The following is a 20925-nucleotide window of genomic DNA, read 5'->3' on the forward strand; positions in this document are numbered from 1 at the left end:
AAGGGCAATTCAATTCTTTAAACAACCTGGGTCTTACAGTTTTTGGTCATCATTTTTGATTCATTCAAAACCATTTTCTCACTAGATTCATGATGAGACTCAGACACCAGGGAATAGAGTAGAATAAATACCACTGGCTTTAAAACAGAATCCATGTGATATTGCAATTTGAGATATGGGTAATCAATTAGCTCAGAAAATCGACTTTGTTCTGGAAAAAAATGACGGCGCTTTGATGCAGCGTGGTATTCACGTTTTATGTGAAAGTACTCATGACAAAAAAATATATTAATGTGCAAATTAATTGCACTACAAGAAACAGCCCCGGTGTGTAAAGACCTTTAAAACTATCTGGTTCAAGAGATTTAGCAACAGGGGCTGACACAATAACAGGAATATGTGACACTACAATGCAATCCAATGTACAGCACAACAAATTGCAGCTGTAAAATATTTGTAAAATGAAATCCATTTCACTTGTCTGGCAACAAAAGTTAAAGCTAATAAGTGTCACAAAAGTAGTATTTTAAGGCCAAACTATTGTACTTACTTATAGTTTATTGTACAGGTGTCCCTATTTTTGTGTCCACCCCATGTAGGTGTCCCAAATAAAATGAATAGAGTGTATTTTCATTTTGGTCGAAACAAATTCTAAGCAATATGGTTTAATGCGTTTAGGGTGAGAAATAATTATTTTTTAAGAATAAATGAAGTCATATCATACATTTAGTAAACAAAAGAATGAATTGAACTTGTGTCTTTATTCATATCACCACTGAAAAATTGAGTAAAGCCAGCGAGATACACAAGAGATAAGGGAACTGAACAACATGCGTAACTGATAAATCCTGCAGCTCTGTGACCAGCAAGAAAATAATCAAACTGTGATACCTGGCTTTGTTAGCTTCTTTAGTGACATCCCAGGCCCATGTGATGAAGTTCTGGCTCAGGTAGGAGACAATGGAGTCAGCGCACATCATTTGGGAGCAGAAGACGTTGCTGAGGACACTGTCATCATTGTGGAGGTAGATGGCCAGCAGCTTTCTCTGTGGAGAGGAGAAGAACAGAAGAGAGGAAAATATAGTTTGAGGTAATAAAAGAAAAGATGTGAGCAAAAATGTACAACTGATTCTCTACGGACATTTTTGCTGAAGTGAAACAGATTTGAAATGATAAATTCTGAAAAAAATCTATGGCTCGCAGATCTGTGCTGCTCTGTAGTGTGAGATCTGACAGCCACAAGTGGGTGTCTCATCACTGCCGAGACATTTCCACATTACATGACCATAAAGTGACACGAGGGACCGCTGGGTGCAGAGCCAGCATGACTTCTGCAGACCACAGCAAGGCCACAACTGGCAAAACAGCAAATACCACACAAAATCAAATGGAGAGCGGTGTAAATAAAACTCTCGAAAGAAGATATGGAAAAAACAAAACAGACAAATCACTCTATTTATTTTACACCAAATGCCAGCAGCCTGTTCAGGTTAGTAGCGTCAGGGCCAGACAATATTGACGAAGCTCCAAATCCAAGGATATTGACACCATCATATAAGCCTGGCAGATTCTCCCTACTGACAATCTAATTAAAAAACAAACACACCCACAAACATAAAAGGTTCCAGGGGACAATGTTGGAAATAATGCTCTCTAAATTACATGTCACTTCTCTTGCTATATACGAACAAATAAGAAAAACTCTCTCAGTCTCCGCTGAGTTCATTTTTAACCATGGCTGCGGAGGGGGAGTCAAAAGGTCTGTTTCTCAGGAGCAGTAATCTAGGCTACGTACGCCAAAAAGCAAAAAAATCTACACAGGGCGTAAAACGTGAAGGGAAGTGAAAGGAGAAGTTGTGCTATACTGTGGCCTGTGTAGAATAGGAATGGGAGAGCACTGCTGTGTTTGCTCAACGATTAGTGCTTTAGAATAATCTCCAGGGCTCCTAGAGAGAAGGAGCTGGGGACTCATTCATTGGGCCGATTCAACGGCCTGAAAAGATTAAACACTCATGCTGAGAAGACAAGCAAATTCAGTCTTGAGAGAGGAATGAGTGCGAGGGGAGGGAGAGTCTTACAAGATGAAAAAAAAAAAAACCTGATACACGCTCAAACACAGACGTCCTAACACACATGCGCAGATGCACAAACTTTACTGTGTGGCACCCACAAAGTGAAGGACTCACACTCACACACATGCATGCTCAATTAGAGCAAGTGTAAAGACTAATCAAAGTGGGCATTTTCGCCAACTGAACTCCTTCATCTTAGTTAAACTGTCCATACCCCTCTGTTCCCTCTCCGCTTTCAAGTCAGATCTTTTGTATTGCCTGTCTGAGCAGGGAGGAGCAAATCCCTCCGTTCAGCTAAATTACTAGGTCCAACCTGAGCTAGATAGTGACCCCATAGCCCTTCCTCACACCTGCTCACCTAAATCTCAGCTTGCTTTGTGTGTGTGTGTGTGTGTGTGTGTGTGTGTGTGTGTGTGTGTGTGTGTGTGTGAGACGGAGACTAAAGATGTCACGCCATAAACAATGTACACATTGAGTCAGCTTGAGCTTCTGACTTCATAATCAATGTTCCCCTACCGCTGTAGGTAGATTGATAGTTTTAGCCATTGCCACATTTAATAGAAAATACATAATTTTTCATCCAGATGTACAATGACGATATTTTTTTAGTGAAACAAAACCTCATTTGATGGAATATTTGGTGTTGTACTATGGTGTCCCTCTAAATGAGGCCTCTGGAGAGAACAGATATACTATCTACTGCACGGTACTGTAGCTACCATCCTGGGTTTTGGCTGTATCCCCGTGAATTTAACACCACAGGGAAGCCAAGTGGAACAATACAGAGTCAACCGTAAAGTGCATCGAGTTGGCTTCTTTAACAGTTCCAAAAAATTGCTATAAGTCAGAATTTAGTTCGAAACATTGATGCTTAAATTGACCAATATCTTTTTGCTACAAATCATTCCTGTTCTTTGATTTAAGTAACTTCTGGTCCAAGCATCACGACACTTAATTCTAATTAATAATTAATTGGACGGAGCTTACTTAAACACTTATAACAACAGTTAATGAAGTTGTATTATAGTTAATTATAATGAGAAATCACTTTTCAACAATTAGGATAAGTCATAATCTTTCCGTATTAACTTTAAACTGGGATGATACTCCCCTAGAACCAATCATAATCAGGTATTATCCACAGCCATAGAGGAATAATAGATTCATCTTTCTATAATATTTCCCAAAATATCCTTTCTGTCCACTGCTGATCAAATGATGCCACCTAAACAACAGGGCCTTCTGATGCTAATTGAAGATTACATTTTTCATGTAGGCTTGCTGTATTATAGGCTGCGTCTGAAATTACTCCATATTATTTTCTTTTGGCTTTTTATTTGAGCATCAAGCGAAAAAAAAACAGCTCCTATAGCACAACACTACTTATTGCTAAAAAGCCCACAATGCAACCAAACTAATCCCCCTACCCACTGGCAAGTGTCATTCTAACCGTGTGCCAGCTGTGGAGAGCACGCCGAGTTTAAGGTAAAGCCAATATTAATATAAAACCCCAGATGATATCTTGTCTCATATCGCTCTATATACTACACTGTACATGCCATACACTTTCAAATAATTTTTATATTGGAAGCCTCTTCGTGGGAACTCTGAGGCTCAAGTTTTTCCTTACCGAGAGCTTATAGTTCAATCAAAGGCCCGTCTACTGTGGATATTTGTATCGCATCAAAAAAGAGGCTTTTAATCACAGGTACTACATGTTTAACCGGGTTCAGAGGAGACCAGTGAGTGAGATACAGACATAAACAGAAAGGTATAGAGGGACGGAAGGACAGAGAAGTCCAGATAGTGATTGTCCTACAGATGGCTGTCTGGAAAAGCAAACACTTCAAAATGAATAGCTCAAATGACTGATCTAATGACCCTGAACACACAGCGGGAAAACACATTCAGATCGATGACCAACCACACAGGAGGCTCTCCACACCCTGCTGAAAACACATTACGCTGTTATGACAGAAACGGCACCGATTTCTACACTGAACTGTGACTAAACTAACCACAGACAGTATATTCATACTTTAGTTTCCTGCACACTCTACATTGATTTAACCCTTAATCCATCTATTCATGCATTGAGAGTAATCATTTCAGGTGAAAACAATAAACCACGACTGAGCTTGGGATTTACAGTCCTAGATCTGATAGATATATGTACACCTCTGTGCCATTCTGATTTACCAGTGCTCTTTCCTCTTGACTATGCAAGGCTATTGCCGGGTTTTTAAGCCGATACTTGGTGGTGATAAATCCATGAACTCCCCTCTCCGGCGAGGCTATGAATTTTGATGTCTTTGTGTGTGGCAGACAGGAGAGCGGAGCAGAGTGGGGTTAGGGTGATTAACCACTGCGTTGATGGGGATTTAGTGCGGATCTTGGTTAGTGATGGGTGGCCCATCTCTCTGTACGCTGTGACTAACCACTGATCCCCAAGAGGGTTCAGCTCAGCTCAGCTCAGCTCTGCAGCCCAAAGCATTTTCATTAAGGATGGATTGAGTCTATCTCAACAGTCCCCCAACACACACCTTCAGAAACACTTCATCAAATGTAGTGTTTTGCTTAGTGATTAGCTTCTCCCAGGCTTTGAGAGAGTGAGACTGATTCCTCTGTTTATAAACCCACTGAGCAGTCCCCCTTCAGTCAAATCTGCCCCATTCCAATATCCCCTTAATGAAGAAGGCTTTTTTTCCTTCGATGGAGGACACAAAAACTAGATTCCTTTTCAAATGGAAGCGAAGAGCAAAGGATGGGATGGCTGGGTAGATGGAAGAAAGGGCCGTGTAGTCGCGCACATATGCTACTATGTAATGAAACCGTCAAAAGCAGCATGTTTTGGCCTGTTGTCTAGGACGCTTGTGACAAAACAGGACAAACACAGAACAGATCAAATAGCTTCTGTTTTCATGCTAAATTCTTTGCACATATCCAGCTTTCCTAAAGCCATTCTAACCACAGCACAGTTGGCAGACTAAGTCAAGCTCACCCAGAATAAAACAAAATACAGTGAAAATGAATACTATTTCGCCCCATGCGCTGTGTAGAGCACAGTGGTACATTACAGAGTGTGTGAGCACCAGGGAGACATCGGCCATATTGTGCTGGCTTAGGAGAGGAGATCAGCTGGGAAGCAGGCAAGAAGCCAAGCTTCTCTTTAGGCTTTTTATTTCTCTGTGTGTTTCACACTCTCCATCACCTATCCTTATCCTACAATCTCTCATGCCTTTATTCTTCTCTGTGCTCTCCCTCACTTTGTTTCTCTGACTTTCACTGTTTGTACCATCCTCTCCCTTCAGACCACGTTCTCCGTTTTGTGGCCCCCGCTATCATCTATTCCACCCTCCCTCCCTCTCCGTGTGCCTGGTGATCTGAACCCCCCTAACATCTTGCTGTGTCCTCACAGTCTAATAAGGCTGTAATCCACACAAGCTGTCAGTTGATACAAGCATCCTTAAAAGGACAAAAGCCAAAAAAACAAGCGGGGAAAGTGGACAGCTAAAAATAAAGCCTCAGCTGTCAGGGTGAAAATTTGATGAGGGTTTTGACGAAATTATATCAATGTGGCTATAAAGCCTTCCCCACACAGCATGACACAGGGGCTAGACAAATAACAGTAAACACTGTGTGAAGAAGGACTTTGACGTAAATACAGTATTATTGCCAACACACGGCAAATAAAGGTAATTTAAGGCAGCATGAAAAGTAGCAGTTTTGAAGTTAATGTCAACGATATGCCTGATGGTTAAATTTGTCTTGTTCCTCTTTTTCCGTTCAGTTTGTGGTTGGCATATGCCGTTATGATTTTTCAGACTCTTTCACTCGCTCTCTGAGTTCTGTGAGTCATGCAATCAATGACTCATGACTTCTTTTAGAAATACTGCTAATTGGCATTGCGCCGAATATGACCTGATTTGAATATGAAGAGTTTTATCCTGGCTAAACGTTTACTACAATGCAATATTTTCATATCAAAAAGTTGAATAAAGTTTTCTCAAGTTTTCTCAAGTTTTCCATCTCAATGTTTAACAATCTAGGTAGCACATTGCTACAATGCGACAGGGTATTCTTCCTGCAATGCGTGTGCTTGCACATGTTTGACTGACCACTGAACTGCAGTATGTTTCTGGTGCAACCACCACCAGACCTCGTCAGCAACATAGACTGGTGAGTACTGATAAGAACCAACATCCCTGACAATGTACCCCATTCTCTATCATATTCCATCTTTACATTGTGTGTGTTTACATAGCATGACTAATACACTCTACACACTAAGAAAGTTTAATCTACAACTCAGTGAAACCTGGACTGCAGACTAGGCATTTACTTAAATTAAATGGTCATAAATTCCCACCAGCTCAGTAATGTAGGATCTCCCTTGATAGATGAATGAATGAATAATACCCTGCTCAGGCCTCCTCTGTGTTGTCTTAACACTTAAAAAAAAAAAAAAAAAAAAAAAGCATCAGGGCTGGTCTACACCAAGAAGAGATGACATCAGTGCTAAAGGACAAACCAACATTGGTAGCATCAGTGCCTCGTATCTTACAAAGTAAAAATAAAGAGTTTGAAATATAAAAGGGGAGACGAACAATAGGATTTTGTTACACATTATAGTTTCTTGATGAATGAAAAACCTTCCTATGAGGCACCAAACAGTCAATCAGCTTACTTACATCTCTGGCTTTGCCATAGAAGGCCTCTTGAGACGCCGCCTCCAAAGACCCAATGAAGAACATTGGGTGGGTCTCTCCATACCTAAAGGACACGCAGAACAGACAAACAGTACACACACACTTCGTCACATGCCAGCCTTCTTTGATTTAAAATTCCTTCTAATCATAAACGAGAAGCACCTGACAGTTAGCTCACCTTGAAGAAAATTCGGCAGTAAAGTGCAGTAAGGCATCAGCTTCGTTCTCACTATTCTCTGGCACTGTGAGGGGACAAAAATGATTTCATGGTCAAGCTTTGAGATGCATGTCCCTGGCATTTAACACAATACCTGGAGCTGAAATCAAGCTGCTGCACTGTACTTACTCATAGGTGATTTCCGACAGGTAGAAGAACCCATTCCAAACATCTCTGAATCGTCCACTCCAAACTCTGATGCATCCTCAAAATCATCCCCCTCACTGTCGCTGACCATATGGACATCTGCACACTGTAAACACAAACAATTTGTTAATTTACGGTTTCATTTCAACAGAAGTGATAGACAGAAGCATTTTGATACCATGTTTTATGCCAGAGGAGAAAGCAAACCACAGGAAAGAGTGTGTGTTTATACCTCTTCTGTGGGTTCCTGGGAATTGGCTGGTGAGGACCTTCGGCAAACACTGAGGTGATGGCAAGGATAGCTGATCCCAGAGACAGCTAGCGTCATCTGCAGACAGGGAACATAATGAAAGAGTGACTAACAAAGCAAGGCCCGATCTTAGACCAGAAGTGATAACAAGTTCAGTTGAGTCCTATGTGTTCATCAGGCTGAGTGAGTGATGGTCATTTCTACTCCTCACCAAAGACAGAAAAAAAGAAAAACATCACAACTGACTCTCAAGTAGTACATTACAGTACTACAATCTCAAATATCATGAGATCTTCCTAATAAGGGGAGATGCTGGATGAGGTTTCTGCACACCTGCAGTAGCGGTTAGTGTGATGGTGGTTTGCAGTAAGAGAACACCTGACTAATGAGCTCCCAAATCCAAAGCCAGGACGGTAAATGTCAGCGTTCAGCAGGGACTCATTACAGCTGGTGTCTCCTGGATAAGACCCCAAGGGACATCAACAATACAGGCAAGGCTGTTGCAGGACAAAGTGCAAAACTAAAGATACTCGCTCTTAAAAAGTCATGTGCCAGATTTTAAGAGTAACTCCCAACATTTAACGACGTGGAACCAAAATACAACTTCAAACAAGTGGCCACTGAGAGGAGGACTGGTAACAATCGAACCATGACTAATAGAATGAATGTGGTGAAACTTGTCACAATAATGCAACAATATATTCACTGACGTACTAATTGTTTAGAGCAGAAAGCCCAGATGCAAATACTTTTCTGGGAGAGTGATCTTCAACACAACAGGGCTGGGTGTGATAAGAGACAGAGAAGCTGCTCGTCCCCTGCAGAGGTCCTGTGATCTGCTCCATTGTCGGGTGCTAAGACACACAAAGAGCAGCTGGACATGGTTGAATCAGGAGACGATTACATGCAACGCCAATTGAGTCTGAAAGGGGCTACACAAGACCGCAGGGAGTTTCTCTCTCTCAGTGCGTCTCTCTTTAAAATAGAGCGGTTCCTCATGCTGGCCTCAGCTTCTATAGCAGGAGAGAACAGTGTAACCACTAGACCTTGTCAGCAACATGGACTTACTAGTGACTACTGCTGTGTACCTGGCACTGATAAGAACAAACACATCTGACAAAGTGCCACCCAGTCTATTATTTTCCATCTTTGCACACTATGTTATCTTTTGAATGTTAAGAGAGTAAGTTAGCCGCAGCCGAGAGACCAAACATATTTGCACAAAAGACATTTGGACAGTTGTGGCTGAGCTACATGCGTGACAAGGTGCAACTAGTGTTGTGCAATATGGAGGCAACACTTCTATCACAGTATCTATATAACTTTCAGTCATATTGTTGAAGCCCCTTCATTTGTCAGGTGTTCAATTCACTGGTTTAACTACAAACAGACATCCCGGTCAGATATTTGTATCCATAAACGGTTTCTTAAACTATTTAAAAAATATATATACTATCACAATATAGATTGTTATTGTGCGATATAAAATTACATATAACATGACGGAGGCTGTTATTAATAACGGCCTCCCCTGGGTTGCGTCCATGTTGTTTGGCCCTTAGATTAGGTGGTTATTCATACACATCGTTCGGATTTTAAATCATATTAATTGTTTACATAAAGATTCTTTTTTCCTGAACTAAGATAATTAACTCTTTCCTAATCCCAAGGAGAGGAACAACCATTTGACAATTTGTTGCAGCCATAAAAAAAAGTTGACTAGGGATATACTGATTACAATATTAACCACTGTGTAGGTAATTCCCAGCAGCTCAGTAACCAAGGAGAAGATATGAGAAACACAGTCTCTCCCCTGACAGTTCGAGAATGAATAATATCCTGATGAGTGTTCCTCCACCATGTTGTCTTAAGCAAAGGAAAGTGCTCAAAAAAAGCAGTGGCTGGACTGCCATGCAATGTTGAAACTACACAAACAAGGAATGACATCACAGCTAAAGGGAAAAGCCAACAGTGAAACGCATAACAGATATGAAAAACATGTTTCTCAGTGAATTAAAACCTTTCCTATGAGGCTTCAAATAGTCAGTCAGCCCAGAAGGAGTAACAAAGGTGTACACACAGAGAGTAGAAGATTGTATTTCTTGTGTATTACCAATTAGTAGCGAGTGTACTCTTGACACAGCAAGGACAGCTGAGTATCCCTGGAACACCTACGAAGAACACTTAACTGAATTGCCTCGTCTTTGCTCATGTAACTTAACTCTAAGTACTTTAGTAGTCCGGTCCCGTTTATTAGATCACCGTGTTATTCATATTTTTCCAGAGAACATCACAAAGTAATGGAACAAAAACATTACTCCTCCAACAGTAAAAGTAAAGTAACTCAACAATACTTTTTGTTGAACAAAACAAAACAACAATGACTTAAAGAGAAGCTATGGCTATTTGAGACATGATGGGTCTCAGGCCTGAGGGTTGAATTAGCACTGAGAGAGAGAGAGTTGTAGATATTGAGCTGGACAAAGATATACGGGCCTTAAGGATGTGAAGGCATGGCCCCAAGTCTATTCTGCCGATTCCCCAATCGAGTGGCAATCAAACGTGAGAATCTTAACAGCGGCTGCCGAGAGGATCCCCGTAAACCCTTTACCCCCACTACTCACAATGAGAGGCTTTCGTCTGAGGGCCTAATAAGTGTATAAATAAAGTTGATCACTTCCCCCGTCAAAGACAGCCTGGAGAGTTTGGGCTGACATGGATGCAAGGAGGGGAGGTGAAAAGGGAAAAAATGAGTTGAGTGCCTCTCAATCCTCTTCCTCGCTTTGACCCCGTGGCTTCTCCTGATGTTGAGGTACACAAGTGCAGCTTGGCGGCTCAGTGGTAAAACGTGGAAACAAGGCTGAAGCGCCGCAGGGCACGGGGGTTGGGGGGATGAGGTTAACCCCCCCAAATGACCCTCTCCCACATCTCCACACAAAGGAACTGGCTCCTCTTTTTTGGATTCTTTTAATTAACACTTGCACTGAGGCTCTAAGCATTCAGGGGCCGATACAGGGAAAGAATTTTTTCTCTCTCTTACCCCCTCCCTCCTTTCCCTCTTCCCTTCCAACCCTTTCTTCCCTTCTTTCTCTCCCTTCATTCTTTCTGTTTCATTTTTTTCTTTTCTAGTGTAGGCAGTGTTTGGATTAGGTGTCTGGCTGTGAGTGTGAGATAATTACTACTGACAGCTGCACTGACGGCAACCACAACCACAGTACCACCTCACTCAACTTTCTCTTTGATGGACCGAGGGAAGACCAGCAACAAAAGTGAGGGAGAGGAGGAAGCAAAGGCAAAGGAGACGGACAGAGGAGGAAGTACTGAGAACATGAGGAAAAAAATAATACAAGAATACAAGAACATTGATAGGGAGAAGAACCCCAAGAAAAAAAGAAGACAGGCCAGGTGTGCCTCACCCTCAACACCTACTGGCTTCCTTGTTCCAGGCTCCATTGAGCTAGCAGAAGATATGCCTCAGTGTGTGTAATGTATGTCTACACGCAAACAAATGCAAATACAGAGCTGCAGGCTAAGGTAGGCATAAATAAATGATTTTCTGTGAAACGTGAGCTTCACTGAACGCACACGAACAGTTAGAAGAGATAGACAATAAGACTGACAGACTAACTTGGTACTGAATGTCACCTGAAGGCAGCCAATCGCACAAGGGGGGGGACTCTGACAGAGCTTACTGCTGAGCCCAGTTGCTATGGAAACCACGAGGCCCCCCTCAATAAATCCCCAGTTTAATAGGCCCCTATCAGGTAGAGGAGGATTCCATTAATGCCAGCTGGGAAATGGAGGGAGGTGCTGGCCTACAAGGCCAGGTACCTCCGAGGCTCCGCAGCATTAATACATTAGCAAACACCATGAAACACTGCATAAATGTCAGCAATTACTGGCTGGAAGGAAGGGTGGGTGGTGGTGGAGGTTGAAGAGACGAGGGGGATGTAATAAGGATGTCCCACTGGCTGTCAATCACTCCAACAGGAGTGGAGGAAAGACTGCCAATCAAAACAGCTCCAATGAGAGGAGGCCTGTCTGGAAACTCTCTGTGCTATATTGTTTTGGCGAAGAAATATAAGAAGAGAAGGAGCCGGAGGAAGCGGGGAAGAGGCTCAATCAACACATTTCAAACAGCACAGGAAGTCAATGTCCTGTTGGCCTCTCAACATCAACTGTTGCCAAAATTTCTGTCGTCATCATCTTCAGAACAACTTTGCGAAAGCCACGAGAATCGTGAGGCTATTTGAAGGCAGAGCTCGATCATGGTATTCGCAAATAATGCTGAAGTGTTTGTTTTAATCTACTTGGAGTCAAATTAATTCCCTAAAGTTTGAAATACAGCAAAGATTTTTTTTGTTTTTTCCTAACGGAGGGCTTTTCTAGTACTGTCAACACTGTTGTGATGCAGTAAACCCGATGACAATTAAAAGAAATGCTCAAACAAACACACACACAAAAGAGACTGACAGTGTGATCCTCTACTTGGCTACTATGGCAAATACTACAAACTGTCTTGTAATGAATCTATGAGGAACAGTGGAATCATGGCACCTAAAAAGTCAATTTAAGAAAAATGGAACTTGCCGACTGCGGCCGGTCATGTGTCAGGTGTGCTTTGGCTTTGTCACACCTGAAATTGGAACAATGACTGATGATAGCTCAACGGGAGAAAGGTTTTCACATTAGAAGCCACTTTTGAGGGTTGCATTGTAGGAGTTGATGAAGCAAATCAATCAATTATCGCTGCAGTTAATGTTGATGTGTTGTTTCATAAACACTGACAAAATATATTAAACCTGTATGTGACTTTCAGGTCAACACAATCTGCCTGCTAGCAATGAGCGTCACTCACGTTGCTACTGCTTCAACTACACTTTGTGCCACTTCCTTTGACGTTCAACTTCCGTGGTCTAACATGACATACAATAACAGTGCACTGAATGAACTGATCTGTTGTCCAGTGCTACTTGAGCATTATCCATCCAGATCCAATTTCATCCCTCCATAATGATTCAGAGCACAATAAACAATGAAACACATTGAGCGGACGGTATCAGGGAGGGTGACGTAACACACCACTAGTTTCCCTGAAAGGTGTGAATTTCTTACGCTCCAACAATACATAAAAACAAACAATGACACCACTCAAATATCTCTTTCTTAGAACACAAGAACTGAGAAAGAGATACTCTGGACTAGTTGATCAATCAGATGAACTATAATAAAGAACATGTTTATGCTTCCTGTGCCTGCTTCTCTTCACTTATGACTATTTAATGCAGCAACTGCAGAAATCTGATAATTCAACAAGGGACTACCAACTCAGCTGCTACAGCATCCATGCTAGAGGCAACTACACTGGTATTGTTACATTCAGTGCTAGGTATCATTTTAGAACATTGTTGCAGTTTCTGTAAAACCAAAACGTTAGTATTAATCTAAAAGTCTCAAACACAAATTATCTGCAAAGAAATAAATAGATAAATATTGAAACCTAACGTCAGCAAATTCTTAAATACGGCACCAATGCCATGAACTTTACTTAATAAAATACAGTACAATATAAAAACTGCAATAAGGAAAGGAAAACATTCAATGGCTATTTTCATCTGAACTTTTCAAATGTTGATGCTACAGACACAGTTCAGTTGGTTTCTAAAAAGCATTAAGGTTTGACATCCAGCCAAAGATGCAGTGTCTACTAAAACAGGCACATTTGCAAACACACAAATACAAATATGCACACACAAAAACGTAAATGTAAGCAGGAACACACAGTTGTTTCACAGACTTAAAAAGGTAAAGCATAGTTAAGTAGTAATCGATTCTGCTGAAAGTGGGCTAATGTGAAGCGTTAAACGTAATCTGGGGCCTCTGGCTGCCATATTTATTGGCCTAAACCCCGGGAGATGAGACTGGGCTAATGAGCTAGACACTAACACTGGCTCCCTACCCGCCCAGCCAAGCTCTGGGCTTTCTCTGTTAATACCTTCCGAGGTTTCAATAAGAGGGCTGTGGCTAGAGCAGAGGCCATTATTACACTTCTGTCTCTGTGCTTTTTAATATCTCCTCGTCCAAGAAACAGACGCTGCAGATGTGTGTTAGCCAGGTGCCAACCGGGCCTGTGATGCCACAATGAGCTGCAATCTATTCATGATCCCTGGCAATCATATCCACGGCTACCTAGGGGCCCGAGCAGAGGTTCACTGATAACAAGATCCCAGATCACAAAAATACCAAAGGTAAAAAATAAAATTATTTTACTTTATCCTGACTTATTTGAAGATTACATTGAGATTGGTAGGGCTTACTCGGTGATGAAATTCACAATCTTGTGTGCATTGCTGGTTTTAATGATTAGGTCACATATTCTTGCAAAATTAAATGCACACAAATGCTTTAACTCCACTTAAAAATGAACAATATTTATTTAATAAATGTCTAAAAACAAATATTGTTTTTTTAATTTGGCAAAACATACAATAGTTTTTTGAAATAGTGATTCCTGACTATTATTTTATACTATTCAATTCATGCATCTATGCATGCAACTATTCAAATACTATTTCCTCACAGTTGCAAATTATTTTAGTGATGTAATAATGTTTCCATTAATCACCATCCTAAAAAATATGATAAAAATAAGTCCAGAGGTATTCAGGTAAGGGAAACATTTTTTTTCTTTTCTTTTTTTTATTCCAAAAAGCAATTAATCGCTGAAAACATGTTGACGAATTGTTCCCATTCCTGTCTGTTTTCACATCACAAATTCGTAGTTGAATCTACTGCTGCATGTTGTGGAACAAACAGGAAAAGGTCCGTCATTTGGTGCCATAATACACGAGCGCAACTCTGAGGTCAGTCATTAGCTGACAAATATAATGCTAACAATAATAAATCTGCATCACAGCGGTATGGTTGTTTGGTGGTTACCGGCTATACTGCTCTTAGCTGTAATGGAATGAAATAAAGCAAACGATTTCCTGCATAACATTTTGTCCTTTGCCCTTTTAGTCACATTCACCGTGTAATGTATTTGCTTTCACTGTTAATCTTAAAAGCTTTACTTTACTTATCTAGTTACCTTACCTATCTTTACTAGTCGTAAAAACAGGTGCCGTTATCGTTCAAGTGCGCTACCAGAAATTAATAGAACATCTGTGGTTACGTCGCTACAGTAGAGCCAGTTCTGGCATACGACACATATGATAACACAAAAAAACAAACACTCCAATAATCATATAGATCTAAAAGGAAAACGTTAGCTAGGGGTTAACACAAGAATGTGTGCACAACAGCTCCTCAATGTAGCATGATAAACCATTCCATACAATTAGCATGGGAACACATAGGCTGTCAAAGAAGGGGTGAGACAAAAGGGGTCAGAGGTTCCTCAAGGTTCTGTATGAGGGCTGCTTCTGATCAGCTTGACTGTGAGCAGGGTGAATGGCTGGGAAGAGCGACCCTGGGACAGGAGAGGTCAGTGGGACTCAATGATGTGAGCTTTAATGTCCACATATAGAGGACACAGGACGGGAACCGTCTTTGACATCTTAATTAGCTTCAACATCTTACTCTCATGCTTCTGACAGATGGTTTCGGGATTGCTTACGAAGCGCGGAACAGTTTCCACTATTACTATCAAAATAATGTAAATCAGTCATCTGTGAACCATGGGCTTTAATATAGTTGAGAAAGCCGTCTTTGGATCGAAGAATCAGTGAGGACAACATGGAGATTTCTATCGATCTGTTAAAGTAAGTCTGAGTAACAATTGTTACATTTTGGATGTGTTTGTGTGTGCCTGTGCTTCTTACAGAGTCATCAGACGCTGACGCGGGCCACCCGTCCCACTGTTGATGTCGGACTGGGATGTTGGTCAAGTCAGAAATGTTCCTCTTCACCTGCAAACATAAAGGGAAGATACAATTAATAATGTATATTCAAAGCACAAAAAACAATGCTACTGATGCAAAAAGAAAAAATACAAAAACATTACAGACAGCTATTAATGTCCATGAAGACTTTTTATATTTACTCTTTGCCATCCTCTCATTATTAAGTAATATTCAAACTGGAGGTGGAAACTAATTCCACTCTAATTTAAAGGTAAATATATATTATAAATTATAGACAGGGATACATCAAAGTATCCTCTATTCAGCAGCAAGACGAAAAAGCAGGATGGAGGCAGAGAATGAAGAAAGAGATGAGTCAAAAAGAAAGAGGGAAAAAAAACAAAAAAAACCAGCCAGTGTTATCAGCATTCCTTAGATGCCACAGCTAATGCCCAGCAACAACAGCCCCACGCTCTGAAATGAACAGTATTTCTCTTTTCCCATTCATGCGCAGACGCTGTATCTGCATCACTTAATAACATTCCGTGCTTTTAAACAGTTAGCAGCCAGCAGCGCCTGTCCCACCGAGCGCCGCATCACACCGTCCAGTGGGTTGTTGGTTTAAAGCCCCAACGCCAGCCTGATGTGCGCCGGCCGAAGGTGATCAAAGCCCAGTCGGCGTCTGAGCGCTGGCGGCCGTGGATTCTAGTGCATTTGTTCAGCAGAATTCTGCCCCTCGGGCCCGCGGGGCTGGACACTGATGCTGAGAAAACTGTCAATTGTGGAGCAAAGACCCCTCTACACATGGGTCAAATCCTGTCTTTGTAAAAAGCACTGCAGAGAGATGGATCCTTGGGCATATGCAAGGCTGCTGGTCATAGAGGTGGAAACTTAAATACGCTACAAACACAAAGTCAAAGCCAATGTCAGGCAAAGCAGGAAAGCAGCTGCACAACACTGAGCTAAGAAGACTGCGGGGGCAGACCTCAATACTCTAATATTACTACTTTGCATCTGTATATGCACTTGTGTGGGGGTCTGCTGCTTGCAGAAATTACTACATTTAAATCTGATTTCATCCCTTTTTCAAGGCAACAGTAAATGTTCTATTGATGGCATACATCTCTCAAAGAAATCATATTGTATTTGTGCTGGACCTGGCCTAGTAAAGCAATCTGCAGTACAAACAAGCTAAGAAACAAATAAAAGAACAATAATAATTGAGTGGCACAGTCCATCCTTTGTCTTTCTGTCGTAAATCCCACACCACACTGCTCGGGGCCCATCCTTATGAAGAGAAGCTATGGCCAGGATAGCAGACTGGGGTCAGAGCGGGTGGCCAGTGTTATTACAGAGTGTAATATCTATGTTTGACCAGCCGGACTACAGGGATTTGACTGACCGGCTGGCCAGCCGATGAATAGAGGGGAAAAGGGAGGAAAGGAGAGGCATAAACACTAGTAATGAAGAGGCTGCAGTCAGAGGTTAAAGCAGCATCAGAGAAACAACAAACTAACACCCACCACAGAGAGAATGAAGGTGAGAGGTGGAGGAGAAGAAGGAGGAGGAGGAGGAGGAGGAGAAGGAGGGAAGACAGACAGTGGAAGGCATCTAGAAGAGGACATCCTGATTTCAACACAGAAAGAAAACAGAGCTACACACCAGGCTGGCCCACCTGAAACTACACCACGTCTTTCTCTGACCATTTGAAAAGTACGGCGCTGTTATGAAATTCTGATGCATTTATATCAAAGACAACAAAAGTCCTTCGGAACATGGCAACGGAACAACAGGGAGACACAAAGCCTTCTCCAGGTAGCTGAAGTTTTTATAGCAGCCCTCAGTTACAAATCGTTGCCTGTGCTGGCCACAGCAGCCAGCACACAAGGAGCAATACTGTCTAATGCTGCCCCCTGTCTGCCGAAACAGACATCTCACTGAGAAGTTAGACTGCAACAAATTCAGGCAATTATATTTCATCTGACTCCGAGTAGCTAATTTTACACAGCAAATGTGACTTACTATTCCCATGTGTTTGACCTAAAAGAAAGGAGTGTTGTTGGAATGTCAGTATATGACACTGGGCTGTGTGAAGCAGAACACGGCACCAATGATGAAGAGTATCCATCAACCTGATTCGAACATACAGAAGCTAAAATGTAATGGAAATGTCTTTAACAGAGCAGAACAGGATTTAAATTAAAGTCTTAGCGACAAACACAGCGCTGCTGATTTGTGTGTTGCTGTTCATGTTGAGATGAAGCAGGGGTGTATGAGCAAGTTGTACACAACATTAGACTGGCTGTGGTGCTGAGCTGCTGGGCAATATGCCTCAAGGCAAAATTAATGATCCAATCATTGTAAATGCCAATTGCCTGTAATCCCTGTCTGGAAGCAAATCAAAGAGAAGGAAAGGTTTCCGTTAAACAGTCACAAGCTCTCTCTCGCTCTCTTTCTTCGTCTCCCCTAGGCACCAGATGCCTTTCTTTCATTCCTTTTTTCGATCCAACCTTCCTTTTCTCAGCTCTGTAGCCCCGTCTGCATTTGGTTCCTATATGTCGCCCAGCTGCGGAGCAGAGATGGGGGCCCAGGCCCAGCCCCGGGGGGCAGTAGAGGAGGGAAATCCCCAGGACAACTGGTCTGGTCACGGACAAGCCGAAACCAGCAGCCATCCCTATTCTACCCTCTACTTCCCTGGCAAACATTTGCTCTCCAGCTTAGCTCAGAAGCTAGCCAGCAACTTACCCCCACACTCTTGTCTGGTAATGCCAATCAGAGTCTACACAGCCCTGCGCTCCAGAGAGATAGAGAAAAAAAAGAAGGTAGAGAAGGGACACTGGGAGAGAGAGAGATGGAGAAAAAAGGAATAGAAAGGGAGGGGCAAGGGCCGTTCCCTGAGAGCCACAAGGCAAAGCAAGAGCCTTTGGCAAAGACAAACAAGAAGATAGGAGTCTATCCCTATTGATATGCACAAGCAGGGACCATCGGCTAGTCTTCATCTAAGACAAAAGCAAGAATGGGGAGAGAAAGGTGCTCTGTGGTGGAGTCCATATGTGTCTGTGAGTGGACACAGTATGAGCAGAAAGGGGAGTCAGGCTGGCTGAATATGGTGTTACTTCTTTGTTGCATTCTTCTTATGATGACAGAAATACACTCCAACTCTTGTTTGTGTCTCTTATGTTGTTTTTATCTTTAAAAAAACGAATGCATACTAACTCCTCGTCTTTATTATGAGCATCACAAATTTCTCAAAAGCAACTTCACTGAGGTCAACCACAACTACTATTTAACTGCCTTTGCGGACAGTGGTTGCACCTGTAGCTCTCCACACTGGCCACTGAACCTTTTGAATCAGCCCCTACATAGTGTGCACACATGGTTTAATGACATATTATTTATTAGCACATGGACATTACGGTATTAAAAGAAGGAAAGACGCCCGTTCCCTGGCTAAAGAGTAAATATATAAAGAGCATGGTCAACATGGGGCAAACACAGTCCAGATCTATGCAGGTTAAAGTTCTGGGCCTCATTTTCACTGCAGGGGGCCTTGAGATGCCTAAAGACAAGCATGCGTAAGGAAAAGACCACGACATGGAGGCCTGTTTAAGCCCACATTGTCCCTTCTCCATCCCCTATGGCCTCTTACAGCACCCCCACCAAGCCAACAGTCCTTTGCCTCCTTTCTGTGTCCATGGTTCCCCCCTCCCACACCGCAGGGACCCCTCCCCAGTGTTTGTAATCCCAGCAGAAACACTTAAGGTTCACAGTGGGTGCTCATCAAAACCATCTGCCTGAGAAGAGGGTGAGAGAAAAAGAGAGAGATGACGGAGGGAGGAGAAAAGGGAGAGAGCGATGGAGAGGGAGGAAGCCAGGGAGGCAAGCGGCCTCATCCAGTTCATATGTTGGTTGTACTAATCTGTTCAATTAGCACCATTACAAGCCCCGCAAGTAGCCTGATTATTATTAGTGTAATCTTCACCCGCACCGAGGAGCCAGGCCCGAGCTTCATTGGTAGCAGTGAGCAAAAAAAAAACTTGGGAGAAACACCTTTCATTGCTGCTTGAAAGTAAATAATTAGCTGCTTGTAAAATGAAGACCATAAAGAGAAAACCAAAATGAAAAACACAAAATAAAAAAATGACATAAAGCTGCATGAATGAAAACAGCTACCGACTGACATTCCCTACCCCATATAGTGTATAATAATGATTACTTAACATGTGAGGTAAAATCAATAGAGAGATTTCTCTATCTTACCTGATCATTCTTTGGGGAGCTTATTTCCCCTCACCTGTGGCAGCAAGCTACCAACTGTGAATAACAAATGCCTGCTCAGGTCTTCCTAGGAGGGTTAGTACAGGGCAGTAATATGTGTGCGTGTGCGTGTGCGTGTGTGTGTGTGTGTGTGTGCGTGCGTATCTGCAGGGGAGTGCTGATCTGAACTCGCTAGGGGACAAACATTGACACAGACACACGCACACACTTACTCATCTACATAGGCAAGCACACACATATATTTCCATGGTCTTCAAATCCATTTGCAGCTGTGATAGTAATAACCGATGGACAACGAGGTGTACTGCCTTCACACTGGGTCCAGTATGAGTTACTATAAATATTTCATAGGCTGCCGGATCTACTGTTTAGTTTCAGATGAGGAAAATGAAAGGTACTCTGTCTCCTTCCATTGCTCCCACATGCCCAGATCAAACAATGTTGAGTATTAAAACCGCCTCCTAGGCTGCCGAGAGACAGGGAGAAAGATGCAGTGTAGAGGGGGAGTGGGGAGAAAAAGAGGGGGGGTTGTACCAGACTGCAGCTGTGAGAGTAATTATGTGCTCGGAAATGTGATCATTTGTGATGAATAATGAATCGATGGCTGAGATAGACTAGCAATGTTTGGCAAATGGAATGAAAGCGGCGTTATGGGAAACTAGACTCAGGTACAATAATATTATGTATGTGTGAGAGTCTGTGGGTGAGTTACTGAGAGCTTTTGAGTGTCTGGGGCATATAAAGTGACTCTCTGGTGTCCAGCAGGGTCTGTGTCTGTGCGTGCATGCGGGTGTCATACCTCCTGTATGGTTCTGGTGCCGGGAAAGTTGAGACTGTAGTCCCTCTGGGCCTCGCGGTGGCTGATGACCAACAGGAAGTTCTGGTTTAACGACTCTTGGAGATCGCTAAATGAGGAGAAGAAAAAAATAAAACAGTAGGAAATAGGGATGAACACAGAAGGAGATTCAAAAAAAGAAAAGAAATATGGAGGAAAAAAAAGGCATAAAAATTACAAAAGAGGAAGAAAAGAAGAGGGCACAAAAAAACAACAACATTCCCACTAAGAGCCACTCAGACAAGTAGAGGGCAAGCTGGGACTTGTCAACTAGTGGTAACCTGCTGGCCCACAGGGAGGTGGGAGCCTCCTCTGGGGGTGAGTCGCCCACTTCGCTGGTTGTGTCTTAACAAGCCTGGCCGGTGCCTCGCTCAGCACAGCAGGCTACCACAGCTATGACCACCTGCACACTAACAGCATGGAGTCCATCAATCTGCCTTATTGCCAATAAACCTGGCAGCTATTATGAAATAAACCCAGGAGGGCCTTCAGCACCTTCCTCACTACAAACCAAAGATGCCTTAAAAGCAAAATGTTACTGCGACTTACAGCGGCCCAAAGTGACCACACGGG

General features: G+C 42.4%; 1 protein-coding gene across 1 annotated transcript in view; it reads right to left on the reverse strand.

Annotated features, from left to right (window-relative positions):
- The window catches only part of faf1 (Fas (TNFRSF6) associated factor 1), a 58876-nt gene that overhangs the window by 21371 nt on the left and 16580 nt on the right, over nt 1-20925 (reverse strand). The window contains exons 7-13 of the mRNA XM_068707302.1: nt 20317-20422; nt 15219-15305; nt 7378-7473; nt 7128-7251; nt 6960-7023; nt 6764-6845; nt 892-1046 (exon numbers count right to left, since the gene is read on the reverse strand). Of these exons, the coding sequence (XP_068563403.1) occupies nt 892-1046; nt 6764-6845; nt 6960-7023; nt 7128-7251; nt 7378-7473; nt 15219-15305; nt 20317-20422 (714 nt within the window). The remainder of the gene's footprint in view (nt 1-891; nt 1047-6763; nt 6846-6959; nt 7024-7127; nt 7252-7377; nt 7474-15218; nt 15306-20316; nt 20423-20925) is intronic.

This window comes from Cebidichthys violaceus, unplaced genomic scaffold, assembly GCF_023349555.1.
Source record: "Cebidichthys violaceus isolate CVI_PGR_0920_01 unplaced genomic scaffold, fCebVio1.0.p SCAF_13, whole genome shotgun sequence".
NCBI lineage: Eukaryota > Metazoa > Chordata > Actinopteri > Perciformes > Stichaeidae > Cebidichthys > Cebidichthys violaceus.